The 19,074-nt window shown below is 53.8% G+C and overlaps 2 protein-coding genes across 2 annotated transcripts; both read left to right on the forward strand.

Annotated features, from left to right (window-relative positions):
* ERLIN2 (ER lipid raft associated 2) lies at window positions 1-12,577 on the forward strand. Its single transcript, XM_054650696.2, has 11 exons — window positions 1-157; window positions 265-346; window positions 505-551; window positions 1,010-1,071; window positions 1,690-1,815; window positions 4,373-4,446; window positions 4,837-4,895; window positions 5,729-5,820; window positions 6,118-6,207; window positions 7,673-7,752; window positions 10,056-12,577. The coding sequence occupies exons 1-11, from the start codon at window positions 51-53 to the stop codon at window positions 10,263-10,265; spliced, it is 1,029 nt and encodes a 342-aa protein (XP_054506671.2). The 5' UTR covers window positions 1-50; the 3' UTR covers window positions 10,266-12,577.
* A 907-nt stretch (window positions 12,578-13,484) lies between these two features.
* On the forward strand, window positions 13,485-19,074 carry PLPBP (pyridoxal phosphate binding protein). The gene is made up of 8 exons (XM_054650700.2): window positions 13,485-13,613; window positions 14,596-14,703; window positions 15,336-15,371; window positions 15,889-15,964; window positions 16,302-16,436; window positions 16,537-16,679; window positions 17,138-17,236; window positions 17,509-19,074. Exons 1-8 carry the CDS (start codon window positions 13,518-13,520, stop codon window positions 17,644-17,646), a joined length of 831 nt encoding a protein of 276 aa, XP_054506675.1. The 5' UTR covers window positions 13,485-13,517; the 3' UTR covers window positions 17,647-19,074.

The raw sequence follows: 19,074 nt of genomic DNA on the forward strand, positions 1-19,074 counted from the left end.
GCGGTGATGACGTCAGTGGCGCGCCGCCGGTGCCGCCGCCGGTGCCGGGCATGGCCCAGCTCGGCGCCATCGCCGCCCTCGCCCTCGGCGTGGCGGCCGCCGCGCTCCTCTCGGCCGTGCACAAGATCGACGAGGGGCACATCGGCGTCTACTACCGGTGAGACAGCCTGGCGGGGCTCCCCGGGGGGACCGAGCCGGGTACCGGCCAGCCGCCGCTCACGGTTCCCTCCCTCTCTCTCTGTCTCTTTCCCGTTCCCTCCGCAGCGGCGGAGCGTTGCTGACCTCCACCAGCGGGCCCGGCTTCCACCTCATGCTGCCCTTCATCACGTCCTACAAGTCAGTGCAGGTGCTGCTGGACGCGGGCCCCGGGCGGGGCGGGCACCGGGGAACCCGGGTGGCACCGGGGCTGCTGTGGCCGTGCTCGCTACCGGGGACAGGCGGCTCTCGGTGCGATCGGTGCCGGGAAATCCCTCTCCTAAGCCTCTTTCCTTCAATCCCCTGCAGACCACGCTGCAGACGGACGAGGTGAAGAATGTCCCGTGTGGTACCAGGTGAGCTGTTCGGTGATTGCGAACTGGCTGGGAGCTCCTCGGAACCGAGCCCAGACTGGGGGCACCGGCAAAACCGAGCTCTTCCCGAGCCCAAAATGGGGACACTGGAAAAACTGAGCCCCTCACCAGCTCCAAACTGGGCTCACTGGAGACCGAGCTCCTTTCCAGCCCCAAACTGGGGACAGTGGAAACCAAGCTCCTCCCAAGCCCAAACTGGGCTCACTGGAAAAACCGAGCTCCTTCCCAGCTCCAGACTGGGGACACTGGCTAAACCAAGCTCTCCCCAGCTCCAAACTGGGCTCACTGGAAACCAAGCTCTCTCCAGCCCCAAACTGGGCTCACTGGCAGCCCCAGGACCATGTGCTGGGCTGGTCTCACACCTGTCCCACGGAGGGGACAATGTCCTTTGGAGCCCTCAGCCTCCTGCAAAGCTCATTTTGTGTTTTCTCCTTTTTCAGTGGAGGAGTGATGATTTATTTCGACAGGATCGAGGTGGTGAATTTCCTCATCCAGAGTGCAGGTGAGTCACAGTTCTGCCCTGGGGCTGGGCTGCAGTGACAGCAGGGGCTGGGCTGGGCTTGGTGGGAACAGGACTGTCCCTCAGGGGGTGCTGGGTTTGGAATTACCTGGAGGGAGCCAGGCTGTCCCACAGGAGGGGCTGGGTTTGGAATTACCTGGAGGGAGCCAGGCTGTCCCCCAAGTGGGGCTGGAATTACCTGGAGGGAGCCAGGCTGCTCCTCAGGATGTGCCCCAAGCACCTGGCAGAGCCCTGAGCTCTGTCTGTCACCTCTGCCCACTCCCCTGGGAATTTGGGCTGTTGATTGTCTCTATCCCAGCCCCCCTGAGTTTTGTGCAGCAGGTTGGATTCCCAAGGGTTCAGGGGCTGTGAGCAAAGGCTCCTGGAGAACCACCTGGGCAGCCTTTTCCCAAATCCTTTGGGTCTGAGTGTGGGAGTGCCTGGCTCAGCAGGGAGCTGTGTGTGTGTGCAGCCCCAGTTTAAAAAAAGCCTGGACATGGCACTTGGTGCTATAGTCTGGGTGAGGTGTGAGGGCACAGGTTGGACTGGATGATCTCAGAGGTGTCTGCCAACCTCGTTATTCTGTGATTTTGTGATTCTGTGGTTCCTCTCCTCTCCCAGTGTACGACATTGTCAAGAACTACACGGCTGACTATGACAAGGCTCTCATCTTCAACAAGATCCACCATGAGCTGAACCAGTTCTGCAGTGTGCACACTCTGCAGGAGGTGTACATCGAGCTCTTTGGTGAGCTGCTGCTCCTGGGGGCTCTCCCTGTGGGCTGTCAGTGCAGAACCCCAGCTGATGGGGGATTTATCCACGTTTCATCCATGAATCCCAAGTGTTGGGAGGTTTTATCCATGAATCCCAAGTGCTGGGAGGTTTTATCCATGTTTTATCCATGTTTTATCCATGAATCCCAAATGCTGGGAGGTTTTATCCATGTTTTATTCATGAATCCCAAGTGTTGGGAGGTTTTATTCATGTTTTATCCATGTTTTATCCATGAATCCCAAGTGTTGGGAGGTTTTATCCATGAATCCCAAGTGCTGGGAGGTTTTATCCATGTTTTATCCATGTTTTATCCATGAATCCCAAGTGTTGGGAGGTTTTATCCATGTTTTTTCCATGTTTTTTCCATGAATCCCAAGTGTTGGGAGGTTTTATCCATGAATCCCAAGTGTTGGGGGGTTTTATCCATGAATCCCAAGTGCTGGGAGGTTTTATCCATGTTTTATCCATGAATCCCAAGTGTTGGGAGGTTTTATCCATGTTTTTTCCATGTTTTTTCCATGAATCCCAAGTGTTGGGAGGTTTTATCCATGAATCCCAAGTGCTGGGAGGTTTTATCCATGTTTCATCCATGAATCCCAAGCGTTGGGGGTTTTATCCATGTTTTTTCCATGTTTTTTTCCTGAATCCCAAGTGCTGGGAGGTTTTATCCATGTTTTATCCATGTTTCATCCATGAATCTCAAGTGTTGGGAGGTTTTATCCATGAATCCCAAGTGTTGGGAGGTTTTATCCATGAATCCCAAGTGTTGGGGGGTTTTATCCATGTTTTTTCCATGTTTTTTCCATGAATCCCAAGTGCTGGGAGGTTTTATCCATGTTTTATCCATGTTTCATCCATGAATCTCAAGTGTTGGGAGGTTTTATCCATGAATCCCAAGTGTTGGGGGGTTTTATCCATGTTTTTTCCATGTTTTTTCCATGAATCCCAAGTGCTGGGAGGTTTTATCCATGTTTTATCCATGTTTTATCCATGAATCCCGAGCTGGCTCTGCTTGGAGCTGGAGTTGTTAGCCAGCTGCCATCGTTTATCCCTGTTATCTTTTGGAGCTGAGTGCCTCAGTGTGTTTGTAACAATAAACTGCACAGCCAGCCCTGCCAGCAGTTTCCCTTTAGGGAAGGGAGCAGGAATTCTGTGGCGTTCTCTGTGTGTGCAGCAGCTGGGATGGATTGAATTGGTCACAGGATTGGCTGATCCAGATGGAACAGCCTGGCTGTGCCTCTCTGCTCCCACAGAAACTGAGCAAGCACCCCTGGCCAGAGGCTTTGGGCTGTACCTGTGGCTGCAGTGCCCACAGTGCTGGCAGGAGCTGCCCTCCCCAGCAGGGAGGCACAGGGCAGGAGAGGCTGAGGGAATGCTGTGGTTTCCTGCTGGGATTGGCCCAGCAGCTGCCAGTGCTGAGTGTTTTGTTTCTGGCTCTGGGCTGACAGGAAATCCTCCCAGGCTTTCAGCAGTGGGGGCCCAGCAGGACAGGCTTTGTGTCTGAGTGAGCCCAGGGTGTTTGCAGGCTCCTGTTGTATCTTCAGCCTGGCTTTCCAAGGAGCCTGGCTGCCCTTCCCACACTGGGGCTCAGATCCCCCCAGTTCCCAGCTCCTGCTGGTGGCTGGACGGGTTCCTGGCCTGTGGAGGCTCCAGATGTTGGCAACTGCTGCTTGAAATGGGCTGAAAGCTCCTGCTCTGCACAGAAGGAACTTGTGCAAAGTCCCTGGAAGCCCTGGGCCTGGCTCGGGCTCTGCAGTGGGGCACAGCCCCTCTGAGCAGCCTCACATCACCCTCTGCCCCCACATCTGCCAGCAGGTGCAGGGAACTGATAACAGCTGCTTCCCAAACTCCTGGCTGGCCTTCATTAGGAGTTCCAGAGAGGAAACTGGGACCAAAGCAAACAGTCCAGGAGTGTGATGTGATCCCTCCTAAGGCTGTTACCGTTTGATTTTCCCTCTGCACTTCCCAGCAGGCCCCAGCTGGAAGCGCTGCCCTCCTTGGAGCTTTCATCAGAGCAGGGTTTTAGGTTATGTTTCCTTTTGAAATCCTCAGCTGCGCTGGAGTTCTGGGACTCCTTGAGCCAAAGAGACCTTGCTGATGATTTTTGCAGCCTGTTAAAGTAACTGATGCTGCCATTTCCCACTCCTGCCTTTCCATTTGCTTTGTGTCCTGCTGGCACAGGTCACAATCAGTCAGGATTTACCTCACCACTCCAGGATTTAGTGGGGAAGTTCAGTGGGAAAGGGGGTTAGAGCACAGATTGCTGGTTGTGAAGATGCTGTGTCTGGCTCAGGAAGATTCCAGGCTGCAGGTTATGGCAAACTGCAGGGCTTTCTTTCTTGCCTACCACATTCCTGTGGTGTGTCCCATTGCTGGGAGCCTGCCTTGGGGTCAGCCCAGCACTTCTTCATCCAACTCCCATTTGTGCTTTCCAGGAATAAGAAACGTGAGCCATCCCAGCTCACTCTGGGTGCTGACAGCAAACTGCCTTGGGGCATCTTTCATTCCCTTCTCTTTTCTCCCCAATCAGATCAAATTGATGAAAACCTTAAACTGGCTTTGCAGCAAGACCTAACCACGATGGCCCCTGGATTAATTATACAGGTAATCAGGGTTTGATTGAGATATGGAAGGGGCAGATTGTTGTGGCACGAGAGGCTCTTCAGCTCTTCAGAAGTTGGGGAATCAGCAACAAGTACCCCAACAGATTGTGAAGAGGGGAAAGGGCTAAAAGGAAACAAGAAACTGAGATTTCTTTAGGAAATTGCTTTACAACACAGATTTCATTTAACCTGGGGAGTAGGAGCAGTGTCCTTCCTGTCCCCTCACAGTTTTGGTGTGTTGAGTTTCTCCTGGAGTTCCTCTGGGTGCTGCTTTGCCCAGGTGACACTCTCCTGTCATGTCAGGAGACCTTTCAGTGCTGTTTCTCTGTGGGGTTTGGGCCTGGTCACAGTCTGTGCAGGCCCAGGTTCTCTTGTGTGTCTCTCTGTGCAGGCAGTTCGAGTGACAAAGCCAAACATCCCTGAAACCATCCGGAGGAACTACGAGCTCATGTAAGTGCCTGTGAGTGCCCAAAAGGACCCAGAAGGGCACGAGAACTCAGGGTTGGGGTATCATGGTGCCCTCAGCTCCTGCTGCCCCTCAGGATGGGGCTGGGGAGGAGCAGCTCTCAGCACTGGCAGGGCTCTCACTGCAGCCCTTGAGCACAGGCATGGTTTGCCCTGGGGCTCCTTCCCCTGGCCCTCCCAGAGCTGAGCCTGAGTGGCAGAGGGATGGATTTCACCACTAATCCTCTTGTTTGACTGGGATGGAGAAACTGTTGATTCAACAAGCTGAAGACTTGCAAAGCTTTGAAATAACTCTCTTTGACAGCACTTGACAGTGCTGATCCCTCTGCAGTGCCCTGAGCCAGCTGCCAGCACTTTGCTCGGCCAGGATTGGATCCCTCTCATCCATTCTGCTTCCCCAGCACTGCATGTCACCTTTTGGGCTTGCTTGTGGTAAATCCTATGTAATAAATACAGCAGGATGTGTTGAGAGACTCAGTTCCAGGGTCTCTTCCCTGATTGGGAGCAGGAGCAGAGTTTTTAATTTATGTTCACTTTAAAAACTCATCAATGTAAGTAAAAACCAGTAAGATAGAAAAGGCAGCAGGGCAGCCTGCAGGGGCTGTGTCACAGGGAAATCTTCCTGCTGTGGAGGGGAGGAAAGAATGCTTTGATTCAAGCAAAAAGCTGTGTGCAGGTGCCTGCCCTGACAGTGCTGATCCCACCTGCCCTGGACACGTGCTGGAAGGAGGGGGGAGCCAGCAGCTCGTCCTGGGGGTGTGCTGGGAGTCCCACAGCAGTGAGCTCCTGGTTTTAACTGGTTTTTCCTGCTCCCCCAGGGAGAGTGAGAAGACAAAGCTGCTGATAGCAGCCCAGAAGCAGAAGGTGGTGGAGAAGGAGGCAGAGACAGAGAGGAAGAAAGCTCTGATCGGTCTGTGGGGCTGGGCTGGGAGAGGGAATGGGGGGACAGAGAGCAGAGGGACCCCAGGGAGGGAGGGAGGGATGCACCTCGTTCACTCTGGGACCTTCTCTGATCTGAAACCTTCCCAGAGAAACTCAGGAGTTTTTCAAGTGAGTTCCAGCTTTGTTCTCTGCAGGCTGGAAATTGTTCCCACCGTTTATTTCCACCTGAAGTGGGTGATGAGTGAGGATTTTCCAGGGTGAGGCTGCTCCTGGTGTTAGGAAAACGTGTGATGACAGCGTGGGCGTGTTCTTGTTTTCATTGCAGAGGCAGAAAAGATTGCACAAGTTGCTGAAATAACTTATGGACAGAAAGTGATGGAAAAGGAGACAGAGAAACGAATTTCAGAGATTGAAGGTGAGTGGGGGGTGAGCTTTCCTGTAAGTCAATCCTGAAGGAGGTCTTGAAGTGTGTGTTGACTGTTCTTCAGTCCAGGCTGACGTTCTCAGGGGTAAAGTTCCTGACCACAAGCAGGAGTAGGAATTTCTTTGCAGGCTGTGCTTCTTGAAACTCCCTTTCTCAAGGTGATGTCTGTAGGAGTTTGAACTGAAGGAGATGTTCCCTCACCCCTCTGATAAAGTGCTTTGTCAAAGAGACTCCAGGGCGTGGAGAGGGCTCTGCAATTCCAGCTTGGGAGTGGCAAGGCCTTTTTTCCCCTTACATTCATTAGAGGCCCTGACAAGCTTTGCAGAAGCCATTGAGGAGCCAATTAAGAGTTTTACAGGTCAGCAGCTTCTCATTAAGAAGCTCTTTGCAGACATACAATGGGATTTATTTCTTATAACTGTGTCAGCAGGTGTCAGCCCTCAGTCTGGCAGAGGATTCCTGCCTCCTCCTTTTCTCCCGGTGTCTCTGACTGGGACCAAGGTCTCCTTTTAGCCAGGAGAGCAAGTTGTGGGCCAGACCATCCAGCTGTTTACAGGATCTTGAAGTGCAGCAGCTCCCAGGCCTCCCTGCTAGGAGAAGTAAACAAATGGTTTATCCAGCTGTGCAGCTCTCAGACCCAGACTGACATGGTGCAATTGTGTGGCTCCATGCCTCAGGAGGAGTGGCAGGAGGTGGGCAGGATTCCACTCATTTTATCTGTACCCTGCTGGCCTGATAGCCATCATTATTTATTATATTATTTATTATATTTATTATCCACTGGATGGATTCAGAGGGGAAAAGGAGGGCAGTACAGAAAGGGGAAATGTTCCTTAAGTGCCTGTGCCAGGAGTCAGGAATTTCAGTATCCACAGAGTCAGAGCCTTGGAGCAATTGTTGATAAAGCAGAGAAAAGGATTCAGAGATCCTGGCCAGGATCTCTGCAAGGGGCAGAGCCTGTAGTGGTTAAAATCCCCTGCTCTGCCTGCCAGAACCTTCATCTGCATACCCCAAATCCTATCTGGGAATCCCATCCACAGCACAGACCTCATCTGCAGGGAGTCTGCTGGGCTGCCCAGGCTGCTGCTGGCCCCTGGGCAGGGGCTGTGGGTAAATCCCACATCTGCAGGAGAGCAGTTCTGCATTTCAGCACCAGAGTCAGCCCTGGCTCGAGAAGAAAGGCTGAGCTCTGCCCACGTGATGGGGATAATCAAACCCTGATGTTTGTCAAGTTCTTGGAGCTCTGCAGTTGCAGATGCAATTTGCTTCTTCGTGCTCTCATCCTGCAGCCATTTAGCTGTAAATTGAGCTCCCATTTCTGGGTTTTCCATTTTGTTCCCTCTTCCCTGTGTAGTTCAGAGGTGGCTCTGGCCACCTTCTGAAGAGTTACCAGCAGCAAACAGTGCAAACGTGGCTGGAAATAAAAATGTGATTGAGAGCATGTGTTTGCTTCCAGATGCTGCATTTCTTGCACGAGAGAAGGCGAGAGCTGATGCTGAGTGTTACACTGCAATGAAGGTGGCTGAGGCCAACAAGGTACTGTGCTTTCCTTTGTGCTGCCTCAGAGCAGGGCCCCTGGCACCAGGCTGTAGGGAAATGCCAGCACAAGGGCAGGCAGTGATCCCTGTTTAAGTCAAAAAGCAAAACAAGGCCATGTCCTTTCGGCAAAGCTTTCATCTGAAACAATTAGTCAACAATTAGATCCTTATTTGCAAGTTCATTTTGTTCTCTGCACAGATCAGTGTCAGGGTGTGTGAAATTTCTGCTCTGCCAGCGGCTCACAGGGCCGTGGCTCTCTGTGGAATATCACTTTCAGTGCTGCCCTTTCACACTGTTGTGATGAGAAATGTGCTTTCATTCCAGTCTCAAGTTGGCAGGGAGATCTCCAGGGGGACAGGCAGGGGTAGAATAAACCACAGTGCAGGGAAAGAACTGATCTCAGACACCTTGGAAGAGCCTCAGTACTGCAAAGTAAAAACAACAAAAAATCCAACGTGGAAACAGAAAAATGACGTGGATAGAATGGTCAGCTGTGCTCCTGCCCACAGCAAGCTCCCAGCACATCCCAGCAGGAAGTTTTAGTTGTGTGGTGGCCAGGCAGAAGGAGCAGAGGGCGTTTGTGCCCAAGTTTTGTCCTCTCTTAAAATGTCATTATCCTGAAGGAATGAGCCAGAATCAGTGGTGGATCTGCTCCCTGGAGAGAGCCAGGGATGTTCCCCCCTCAGAACCAGGGATGTTTCCCCCTCAGTGCCAGGGATGTTTCCCTCCTCAGAACCAGGGATGTTTCCCTCCTCAGAACCAGGGATGTTTTCCCCCTCAGAACCAGGGATGTTTCCCCCTCAGTGCCAGGGATGTTTCCCCCTCAGTGCCAGGGATGTTTCCCTCCTCAGAACCAGGGATGTTTCCCCCCTCAGAGGCAGGGATGTTTCCCCCTCAGAGCCAGGGATGTTTCCCCCTTCAGAGCCAGGGATGTTTCCCCCTCAGTGCCAGGGATGTTTCCCCCTCAGAACCAGGGATGTTTCCCCCCTCAGAGGCAGGGATGTTTCCCCCTCAGAACCAGGGATGTTTCCTTCCTCAGAGCCAGGGATGTTTCCCCCCTCAGAGCCAGGGATGTTTCCCCCCTCAGAGCCAGGGATGTTTCCCTCCTCAGAACCAGGGATGTTTCCCCCCTCAGAGGCAGGGATGTTTCCCCCTCAGAACCAGGGATGTTTCCCCCTCAGTGCCAGGGATGTTTCCCCCTCAGTGCCAGGGATGTTTCCCTCCTGAGAGCCAGGGATGTTTCCTTCCTCAGAACCAGGGATGTTTCCCCCTCAGAGCCAGGGATGTTTCCTTCTCAGAACCAGGGATGTTTCCCTCCTCAGTGCCAGGGATGTTTCCCTCCTCAGAGCCAGGGATGTTTCCCTCCTCAGAGCCAGGGATGTTTCCCCCCTCAGTGCCAGGGATGTTTCCCTCCTGAGAGCCAGGGATGTTTCCCCCTCAGAGCCAGGGATGTTTCCCCCTCAGAACCAGGGATGTTTTCCCCCTCAGTGCCAGGGATGTTTCCCCCTCAGAGCCAGGGATGTTTCCTTCCTGAAAGCCAGGGATGTTTCCCCCTCAGTGCCAGGGATGTTTGCCCCTCAGAGCCAGGGCTGTTTCCCTCAGTGCCAGGGATCTTTCCCTCCTCAGAACCAGGGATCTTTCCCTCCTCAGAACCAGGGATGTTTCCCCCTCAGAGCCAGGGATCTTTCCCTCCTGAGAACAGGGATGTTTCCCTCCTCAGAACCAGGGATGTTCTCCTCTCAGAGCCAGGGATCTTTCCCTCCTGAGAGCCAGGGATGTTTCCTTCCTGAAAGCCAGGGATGTTTGCCCCTCAGAGCCAGGGATGTTTCCCCCCTCAGAGCCAGGAATGTTTCCCCCTCAGAGCCAGGGATGTTTCCCTCAGTGCCAGGGATGTTTCCCTCCTCAGAACCAGGGATGTTTCCCTCCTCAGAACCAGGGATGTTTCCTTTCTCAGAACCAGGGATATTTCCTTCCTCAGAACCAGGGATGTTTCCCTCCTCAGAACCAGGGATCTTTCCCTCCTCAGTACTCTCCTTGCAGGGGCTGCAGTGAGGGATGTGCTCTCCAGCCTCTCCATCATGCTTAGACTGAGCCTTTCCCCAGCTGCTCCCTTCCCTTTCCATTCTGCCATTTATTCACTGGGATCTGGAGCTGCCCTCAGCCCTGCTGGAGGAAATCCTGGCTCTGGGCACTCTGTTTGTCCTGGGGAGGGCTGGCCATGCCTGCTGGGCTTATGTGCTCAGGTAGGAATTCCCTTTTCCCAAAGCTGAGCTGTTGTGACCCGTTCTCTCTCCGTGCAGCTCAAGTTAACTCCTGAGTACTTGCAGCTGATGAAGTACAAGGCAATTGCAGCCAACAGCAAGATCTACTTTGGCAAAGATATTCCCAACATGTTCATGGACTCTGCAGGGAGCCAGAGCAAATCTGCAGAGGGACTGGCAGAAGGAATCCAAGAGGAGGACGGGGCAGGAGCCAGTGAGGACACAAAACTACTTCATAACATCAACTGAAAAGAAAGATTTCTATTCATTTTCTATCAAAAAAATCATGAACTGGGAAATTCCTTTTAGTTTTCCCCCTTTCCCTGTGCTGAAAGAGATGAATCAGATTTAATCCTTTCAATCTTTTATATGACAATTAGACACTAGGACTTTGGTATTTATGGGGTGGGTTTTCTGGTAATTTCTAAGCTCCAGGTATGTTCTGTAGCTGCACCTCCCCAGCTCTTGGTCACCCAGACCAAGGATTTGGGAGAGGCTGTCAGAGCTATCAGCTGGGTGGGAACCTCATTTGGGATTGAGGTGGTTCATAGCAGTTGCAGGTCAAGAAATGTTGAGGTTTTGGAAGGAGGGGAATTGCTGCTACAACTTGTTTTGGGTTTTTTTTTTTTCCTTACTAAAAATTCCAAGTACTTTATTTCAATCCCCTCTGAAAATAAGGTGCTAGATTTTGTACATTACATACAAGTGGCTGCTCCAGGCTGGGGCCAGTGGCTGCTGAGCCCACATGAGGTGACCCCATGAGGACAGAGGAGTCCTGCAGGTCCCACCCGTGGGGGGATCAAAGCCTTAGACCACATCACACAAGGAGTGACCCAAAATCTTCATTTTCTGTGTCCTGCCTGCTCTGTTTTCCATTTGTCATGTTTTTGTGGGGCACAGGAGAGTTGTCCCAGCAGTTCAGCTGCTGGGGGAGGGCATGGGCAGCATCCTGGAGTGCAGAGCTGGGTGGGATTTTCAGTGAAACGATGGAAATTGTCACAGAAAACCAAGGAGGAAAGAATTTTTGTCTCAGGGACCCTGACTTTACAAAAGGCCTTGCTGGGGAGGAGCTGCTGGAGTGAGCAGAGAGTTTTTCAGTTTGTTACCTGCTCTGTGGGAGCAGCTGGATCTCAGTGTTTACAGTGTCTGACTAGAAAAAGGACCTTCAGGTGAGCTGAAATGGGATTGGGGCTGAATGCACCTTGTGGAAGGAAGATTTCCCACTGGCCAAGGACAAACCATGATCCTGAAAGGCCACGGGGCAGAGACAAGCAGCTCTTCCTGAACTACCCAAAGATGGATTCCCCTTCTTGTCTCAGAACAGTTTTCCAGAATGTACCTTCCCCTCCAGAGAGCTGATCAGCTCCTCACATCCCAGATGCAAGGAGGGAACAGAGCTTTCTTTTCCACACATGCAAAATCAGAGGATAAAAGTCCAGGCCTAGAGAGAACATTTTTTTCCCCTACCCAATCCATCTGCCTCTGGCAGCAGAGCCTGGTGATTAATTGCTGATGTAATTAGAGGCCAGGATGCTCTTCTGAGATGATGCCAGAGCTCAGTGGCAGAGAGCAGCCTGGTGCATTCACAGGCTCCTGCCCCAAATTCTTGTTCCCCAGCACCCCTGGTCTCACCTTTCAGTGTTCAAACCTTCATCTCTCTGTGTTGCTCTGAGAGAGCTCAGGTGAATCTCAGCTGCTGGCTCCAGGGGTTTTTCAGCAGTTTACTCTTCCCTGTTGATGCTTGAAAATGCAAAATAGAAATGAAGCATCAGTTTCTGTTTAGAGTCCCATCCTCTTTGTATTTCTTAGAAAATAGGAGCTAAGGGAAGTCCCATCTCCAGACCTACATCAGACTCAACAGCATCCCCAGGGAGGCTGTGATATTCCTGACTCTTAACTAGGTCTGTGCAGGCAGATCATAGCAGGGAACAGCAGAAATTTAGCCATGAGGATGAGCTCACTTGAGACTTGAGATTGTTCTGTGTTCATGTTTGAGGTTTCAGCAACTAACATCTCCTTTTACACGAGTATTTTTCACTAATGAAAGGACCCTACTAAGCCAAAGTGGTATTATAAAGGCTTTTTTTTTATGTGTGATTTCACAGCAAGATAATAGCTTGGGATAAAGAGCTCTTAATGATTTTTTTTAATTAAAACCCTGACTGCTAAAGTATTAGTGTAATTTAGTTAAGTTGTACTAAGAGTAAAAAAACAAAAGCAAAGTTGAGAGTTTGTCAGTTTTCAAAACCTGTGGTTGTGTCTTCATTCAGGTTTCTTCACTCTTAAACGTCCTGAATGTTCCAGAGTGGATCAGTCTCTCCATGTAAACCTTTATTCCTCTGTCTCTAACAGGCAGGTTGTCCTGTTTATGTAATCTTGAGATGAAGATCTGAACTTTAAACCCACTCTATAGCAAAGGGAACAGAGGTTTGTGGCACTGCTGATAGCTGGGAGCATGGAAATGCTCTGCCAGGGCAGTCCTTGATCTTCTTATGTACTGAATTCAAAGCCTTTTTATTTTGGTATTTGCTATGACAATAAAATGGCCTTCAATTTTAGAATCTTCCAATGTTACCATCAGGGTTTGTGGATGGACTTCAGCAGGAGGTGCTTGCAGGGGAGGATTTTGCACAGGGAAGGTCGAGGTGCTTGGTGGGACTGGGGGGCTCTGGGGTGCTGGGGGTCAGTTCTCCCTTTCCAGTGAGGAGGAGGAAGGTGGAAGAAGGATCAGAGCTGTCCAAGGAATCCCATTTCTGTCAGCGCCTGCTTTGCTACGGAGCGAGCGAAAAACACCAGACTGAAGCCGCAAACACCTCGGATTTGGTGAAGTTTGCAGAAAATCCTTGTCGTGTTTTACCAGACAAAGGGCAGGAACCTTCTGGTTGTTTTTAGCCAGCTGTGTCAACACTGAATCTGCAGAGGGCCGGTGAAGTTCTGCACATTAAGACAAATATTTGAGTTAATGTGTTCCAGCCGGCGCTTTCCCACTCTGCCGCAGGAGCTCCTCCATAAAGCCGGGCCTTGTCCCGGCCCCTCCAGCTGCTGTGGGGCTCTGGCCGCGCTCCAAGCGCTGCCCACACCTCAGGCAGGGCCTGCAGGACAATTCCCTTCCCCGCTTTGCTTCCACGACACCTTTTCCCCTCAGAAATTGAAATTGACCCCCTTGGAGGCGGCTCCTCATGCAGGGATAGCAACATCATCTTTGGGGGTGGGCCTGGAGGGCGGCTGGGACCGTGACAGTCGGGTGGGCTGGTGGCAGCGCTCGCTGCTGTTACTGCGGGCACGGAATGATTTGGATTTGTCACCAAAACCCAGGTAAGGGAACAAGCAGGGAGGCCCCATCGTTCAGGGCGGCCATGGCGGCCGCGACCTTCCCAACATGGCGGCCTCTCCCCGCCCCGCCGCTCCCATTGGCTGGCGGAGCTGTCGGAGCGATGCAATTGGCGGAGAGCGGGGGCGGGGCAGGTGTGTGGCGGAAGTGGCGGCGGGCGGGCGGGGGGGATGTGGAGAGCGGGCATGGCCGCCGGGGACGGGCTGGGCCCGGCGCTCCGCGCCGTCACCGAGCAGGTGCAGCAAGCGGCGGCGCGGCGGCCGCAGGTGAGCCCCGGGGGCATGGGGGGCAACCCTGCGGGACACGCGGGGTGGGGCCGGTGCCACGGTGACAGAGCTCCGTCACCATAGGGAAGGGCCCGCACTGTGGGCGCAGGTCAGCGGTGACCGTGGGGAGAGGCCCGCAGTGCCACCGGGACAGGTCCTACCGTGGGGACAGGTCACCGGTGACCGTGGGGACAGGCCTGTAGTGCCACCGGGATGGGTCCCACGTGGAGACAGACCCGCAGTGCCGCTGGGACGGGTCCCACCACAGGGACAGACCCACAATGCCACCGGGATGGGTACCACCATGGGGATAGGTCACCGGTGACCGTGGGGACAAGCCTGTAGTGCCACGGGGATGAGTCCCACCGTGGGGATAGGCCTGTAGTGCCACCGGGACTGGTGCCACCATGGGTACAGGCCGCTGATCACCATGGAGACAGACCCGCAGTGCCACCAGGATGAGTCCCACCATGGGGACAGACCCGCAGTGCCACCAGGATGGGTCCCACCATGGGCACAGGTCACCGGTGATCATGGGGACAGACCCGCAGTGCCTCTGGGACGGGTCCCACCATGGGCACAGGTCACCAGTGACCGTGGGGACAGACCCACAGTGCCACCAGGATGGGTCCCACCGTGGGCACAGGTCACTGGTGATCATGGGGACAGACCCACAGTGCCACCGGGACGGGTCCCACCATGGACACAGGTCACTGGTGATCATGGGGACAGACCCACAGTGCCACCAGGACGGGTCCCACCGTGGGCACAGCTGGTCACCGTGGGCACGGACCCGCAGTGCCCCAGGGCCAGCACACTGAGGGTGTGGCCGCGCACACCCCCCAGCAGAGGAGCCGGACCCGCTATCGCGACAGCGCTCCCTCCTGTCGAGCCGGCGCTCCCCGACAGGGCCGGGCCCCTCGGTTCCCCCCGGGGCTGGGCTGGGCTGGGCTCCCCGTGCTCACCGTCCGTGCTCCCGCAGGGGCTCCCGGCCGTGCAGCCGCGGCTCGTGGCCGTCAGCAAGACCAAACCAGCAGAGATGGTGATGGAGGCCTACAGCCATGGGCAGCGCAGCTTCGGGGAGAACTACGTGAGCAGGGGGCTGGGACAGGGACAGCAGGGCTGGGATGGGGTCAGCAGGGATGGGATGGGGACAGCAGGGATGGGACAGGGACAGCAGGGATGGGACAGGGACAGCAGGGATGGGATGGGGTCAGCAGGGATGGGACAGGGTCAGCAGGGATGGGACAGGGACAGCAGGGCTGGGACAGGGACAGCAGGGATCGGAAGGATTGGGGGGCTGGAAAGGGCCAGGGCTGGGAAGGGTTGAGGGGGCTGGGACAGGACCCCTGCAGAGGGCACAAAATCCCAAAATCATTCTAAGCCCTCCAAGGGCATTGAGTCCAAGCTGTGCCCGATCCCCACCTTGTCACCCAGCCCAGAGCACTGAGTGCCACCTCCTGAGTCCTTCCTTGGACACCTCCAGGGATGGGGACTCCAGCACCTCCCCAGACAGCCCTTTCCAATGTTCAACAACCCTTTCTGTGAAGAAATTCCTCCTGAAGGCTTGGGCCAGCTCAGTTTGGGTGGCTCTGTGGTGACACATCATTCCCTGGCCTCGTTTTTTGAGGCTCATGTTGGCCCCAAGAACACCAATCCCAAGGACACCAATCCTCTGCCTGCTGTGGGTTTAAAGAATTTAATTCTCCTTCACTCTCCCAGGTTCAGGAGCTGCTGGAAAAGGCATCAGACTCCAGGGTAAGCATACAGTTCCCTTCATGCTTTTTTACCATGTATAGCTGTGTCCTGGGAGCTGCTCAAACTCCTGGGGTTTGTTAGGGATTTGGTTGGATCCTTATCTGTGCAGATAAATGGTGGGGTGGGTTGTTCTTGGCTCAGTGCCTCTGCCCTGTTCCCCCTCCTGCCTTGCTGGCTCCATCTGCCTTAGTCATGATTTGTCTGCACAGGGCTCTGCCTTTTGTACTCTCTTTAGGAGAAGCACAGTCCTTGCTGGAAAAAAAAAATGTGCAGCACTCAGTTTGGGGAAAATATCATTTTATGACTGTTGCACAAGAGCTTTGCCTTTGCATTCCCTGCAGCCACAAACCCATCCCTTTCCAGGCTCAACCTCAGCACAACCACAGGCTGAATCTTCAGGGTCAACAAACAAAGAAATTGGGTGTCTGGTATTTGGTTGTGGGCAAACTAAGACTGAAATGCTGTGTGGGGGAAGAGGGAATCATTGCTCCAACCTGAGCATTCCCTCTGCTTTCAGATTCTCTCATCCTGTCCAGACATCAAGTGGCATTTCATTGGCCACCTGCAGAAGAACAATGTCAACAAGCTGATTGGTGAGTCCTGCTTGCTTTGGTGTGGGCAGTGGTCTTCCAGTGCTCAGCTGTGTCAGGGAGGGTCAGGATTTCAGAGAAAGGCTCTTCCCCCAGAGGGTGCTGGCACTGCCCAGGCTCCCCAGGGAATGGGCACGGCCCTGAGGCTGCCAGAGCTCCAGGAGGGCTTGGACAATGCCCCCAGGATGGGATTTTAGGGTGTCTGGGCAGGAACAGTTGGACTCAGCCATCCCTGGGGATCCCTTCCAGCTCAGGATATTTCACGGTTCCCTGAAACAATCCCCATGAACTCCCAAACAATCCCATGCCAGAATTCCCTCAGCCTGTGTTCTCTCCCCAGCTGTCCCAAACCTGTTCATGCTGGAAACAGTGGATTCTGTGAAGCTGGCAGACAGAGTCAACAGCTCATGGCAGAAAAAAGGATCACCCCAGAGGCTGAAGGTCATGGTGCAAGTTAACACCAGCGGGGAGGACAGTGAGTGCCTCTTGGTGACAAGTGCCTGGCTTGGCAGGGAGCTGGGACAGGCTGGGCTCTGGAAGCAGAGCTGGGCACTGATCCCCCTGTGCTTTTGCAGGCAAGCATGGCCTTGCCCCCAGGGACACCACAGCTGCTGTGGAGCACGTCCTCACCAAGTGCCCCAGCCTGGAATTCGTGGGGCTGATGACCATTGGCAGCATCGGCCATGACCTCAGTAAGGGGCCAAATCCTGACTTCCAGGTAAGGTTTTCTCGGAGGAAATGTCACTGTGGGCTGGTTTCCTGGCACAGTTTGTCTGTCCCAGTCAAACCAGGGCGAGTGAGGCTGTCAGGAGGGAGGAACACCTTGTGCAGAGCCCTCAGTACCAGTGTCAGTGCAGGTGTGAGGAGGGGAACACCTTGTGCAGAGCCCTCAGTACCAGTGTCAGTGCAGGTGTGAGGCTTCTTTCTGCAGGGTGTTGCTCCCAGCCATGCTCTGAGGCTGCAGCCAGGATTTTGGAGCCCCAGGTGAGGTTTGAGCCTCCTGTGTGTTGTCAGTAAATCTGGGCAACCTCCAGACACTGTTACAGTGCTTCCATGGGAAGTGTGGGAGTTGCAGGTCCTGTGTGGAGGAGACATCAGGGACAGGCCAGGCTCAGTGGGATGGAGCTGGCTTGGCTGTCCAGGTGTGTGACCTCTGCTGTCCCCTGTGCCCTGCAGGTGCTGCTGTCCCTGAGGCAGGAGGTGTGTGAGAAGCTGAACCTGCCCCTGGACAAGGTGGAGCTGAGCATGGGCATGTCCACAGACTTCCAGCATGCAGTAAGTGTGTTCCTGTCCCTTCCCTGGGGGAACAAACGTGCCTGCACCCCAAATTCCAGCCCAGGTGCCACCCAGACAGGCCTCTAAGGCTTCCCTTTGGGTGAAGATCCCAGTGCAGCTCTCCTGGTCCTGGGGGAGATTCCGGGGATCAAATCAGCCCCTGGGTGTAGCTATGGGTGCTGAATGTGTGGGGAACCATCCTGTGAGAGCCAGGGCTGGGCTGTGGGGTGGTGGCAGCCCTGCCCTGAGCTGCCCCTCTCTGTCTCTTCCAGATAGAGGTTGGATCCACCAACGTCAGGATCGGGAGCACCATTTTTGGAGAGAGGGATTATTCCAACAAAACCACTGGGGGCAAGGCCCCTGCTGGGGGTGGAGGCCAAACAGAGGCTGTGACAGTGCAGGGCCACTAAAGGAAGACAAGTGGCCTCAGCAGAGACCTCACTATGCATTTTACCTCCCTCCGTGTTGGCACCCATCCTGATGGTGAGAGGGAATTCCTCAGAGCAGGGGCCAGAATGCCTCATGATCATTGTGATTCTAGAGTACCCCTAAAAACTGGAGATCTGCATAACCAACAAGGAAATTGAGGCTTGGAAGTGGCTGTGGTGTCTTGGTTCCTCAGGGCCATCAAGGACAGAGACTTTGGGGTAACTGGGCTGGACAAACACACACACACACAAAGGTGTTTGTCAGGCTGGAGTTGCTGCTGAGCAAGGTGGGTGTCACTGCAGCAGTGCTGGTGGTTGTTTTTGCTGAGGACTTCATTCAACATGTGATGATCTTGCCAGAAACCTGTAAATGTTTCCCCAAATACGAGTTTTGCCCGTGGGATGGTCACACAGGAGCTGGGATGGGGCCCTGCTGTGGCACAGGAGAGGCCATGGCCATGGGGAAGGGGTGAGTGACAGGCACAGGGGACTGAGGAGCTCAGCTGCCACTGTGAGTTCATGCTGTGAGGCTTTGGCTGCACATCACAAGTGTGGGAGTGTCTTTTTAGCTCCATTTTATCCTTTTCAGGCTGACACTAACTTTTCCCATGGCTGCCCAAATGTGGAATGCTTTTCCCCCCTTCCCTTCCTTTCCCCTCCTCTGTTGTTGTTGGGAATTATTTTCATCCTGCCTCGTAGCTTTGCTGCTGTTTTTTGGTCAGAATGGGGGTTTTGTGCCAGGCCTCTGCTCTGCCACCAGCTTGCTGCTGCTTTCCAAGGTGATTCCCTCATGGTTTGGTGCCTGTGCCATCCCCTTTACACCTGTGTGAGGATAACAGTGCTTGGCTCAGGGCAGCAGGGAGAATAATTCAGAAAAGCAACTTTTATTGTCCCACTGCATTTTGGGTTCCCGAAAAAAAAAATCACTTGGCCACTGAGGGAGCTTCTAGGCTGTGTCTGAACATCCTCTCCTGCTTTTGGAAGAGGGAAATGGGAGTGTCACTGCAGTAACTTCCCTTCAGGTGTGAGCAGAAGCTCCTGCCTTGTCCTGTGTTGTTCAGCCAGTCTCACAACCCATGTCCCAGCTGATTTTTGGGCTTTTGTGTCTGCTGAGAGGAGGAGGAGGAGGAGGAGGAGAGCTCGGCTGCCAGCAGGAACATCCTCCCCAGGCTTTGCTCTGTGTGCTCTGTGTGGTTAAACCTCGCTGTTGGTTTCACTCTCTCTAAAAGCTGAATGTAAATGAACAGAGAACTCCACCCCCAACCTGTCGTAGCTCCGTGGTTTAGAAGCACCGGGGGTCGGGGCCGCCCCCCTCGGCTGCACCGTGTGTGGTTCATAGTCCAGTAATAAACAGTGCTCAGTCCAATGCCATCTGTGCCAGCTCAAAAGCTATTAAAGATGTTATTTTTA

Source organism: Agelaius phoeniceus, chromosome 30 (assembly GCF_051311805.1).
Source record: "Agelaius phoeniceus isolate bAgePho1 chromosome 30, bAgePho1.hap1, whole genome shotgun sequence".
In the NCBI taxonomy this organism is placed as follows: Eukaryota; Metazoa; Chordata; class Aves; order Passeriformes; family Icteridae; genus Agelaius; species Agelaius phoeniceus.

What these genes read in the sequence shown, in the direction of transcription:
- ERLIN2 (XM_054650696.2), top strand. Translation starts at nt 51, where the DNA reads ATGGCCCAGCTCGGCGCCATCGCCGCCCTCGCCCTCGGCGTGGCGGCC. An exon ending in CACATCGGCGTCTACTACCG is followed by an intron (nt 158 to 264) that starts GTGAGACAGCCT and finishes TTCCCTCCGCAG; the next exon opens with CGGCGGAGCGTTGCTGACCT. An exon ending in CGTCCTACAAGTCAGTGCAG is followed by an intron (nt 347 to 504) that starts GTGCTGCTGGAC and finishes AATCCCCTGCAG; the next exon opens with ACCACGCTGCAGACGGACGA.
- PLPBP (XM_054650700.2), top strand. Translation starts at nt 13,518, where the DNA reads ATGTGGAGAGCGGGCATGGCCGCCGGGGACGGGCTGGGCCCGGCGCTC. An exon ending in GCAGCTTCGGGGAGAACTAC is followed by an intron (nt 14,704 to 15,335) that starts GTGAGCAGGGGG and finishes TCACTCTCCCAG; the next exon opens with GTTCAGGAGCTGCTGGAAAA. An exon ending in GGCCAAATCCTGACTTCCAG is followed by an intron (nt 16,680 to 17,137) that starts GTAAGGTTTTCT and finishes TGTGCCCTGCAG; the next exon opens with GTGCTGCTGTCCCTGAGGCA.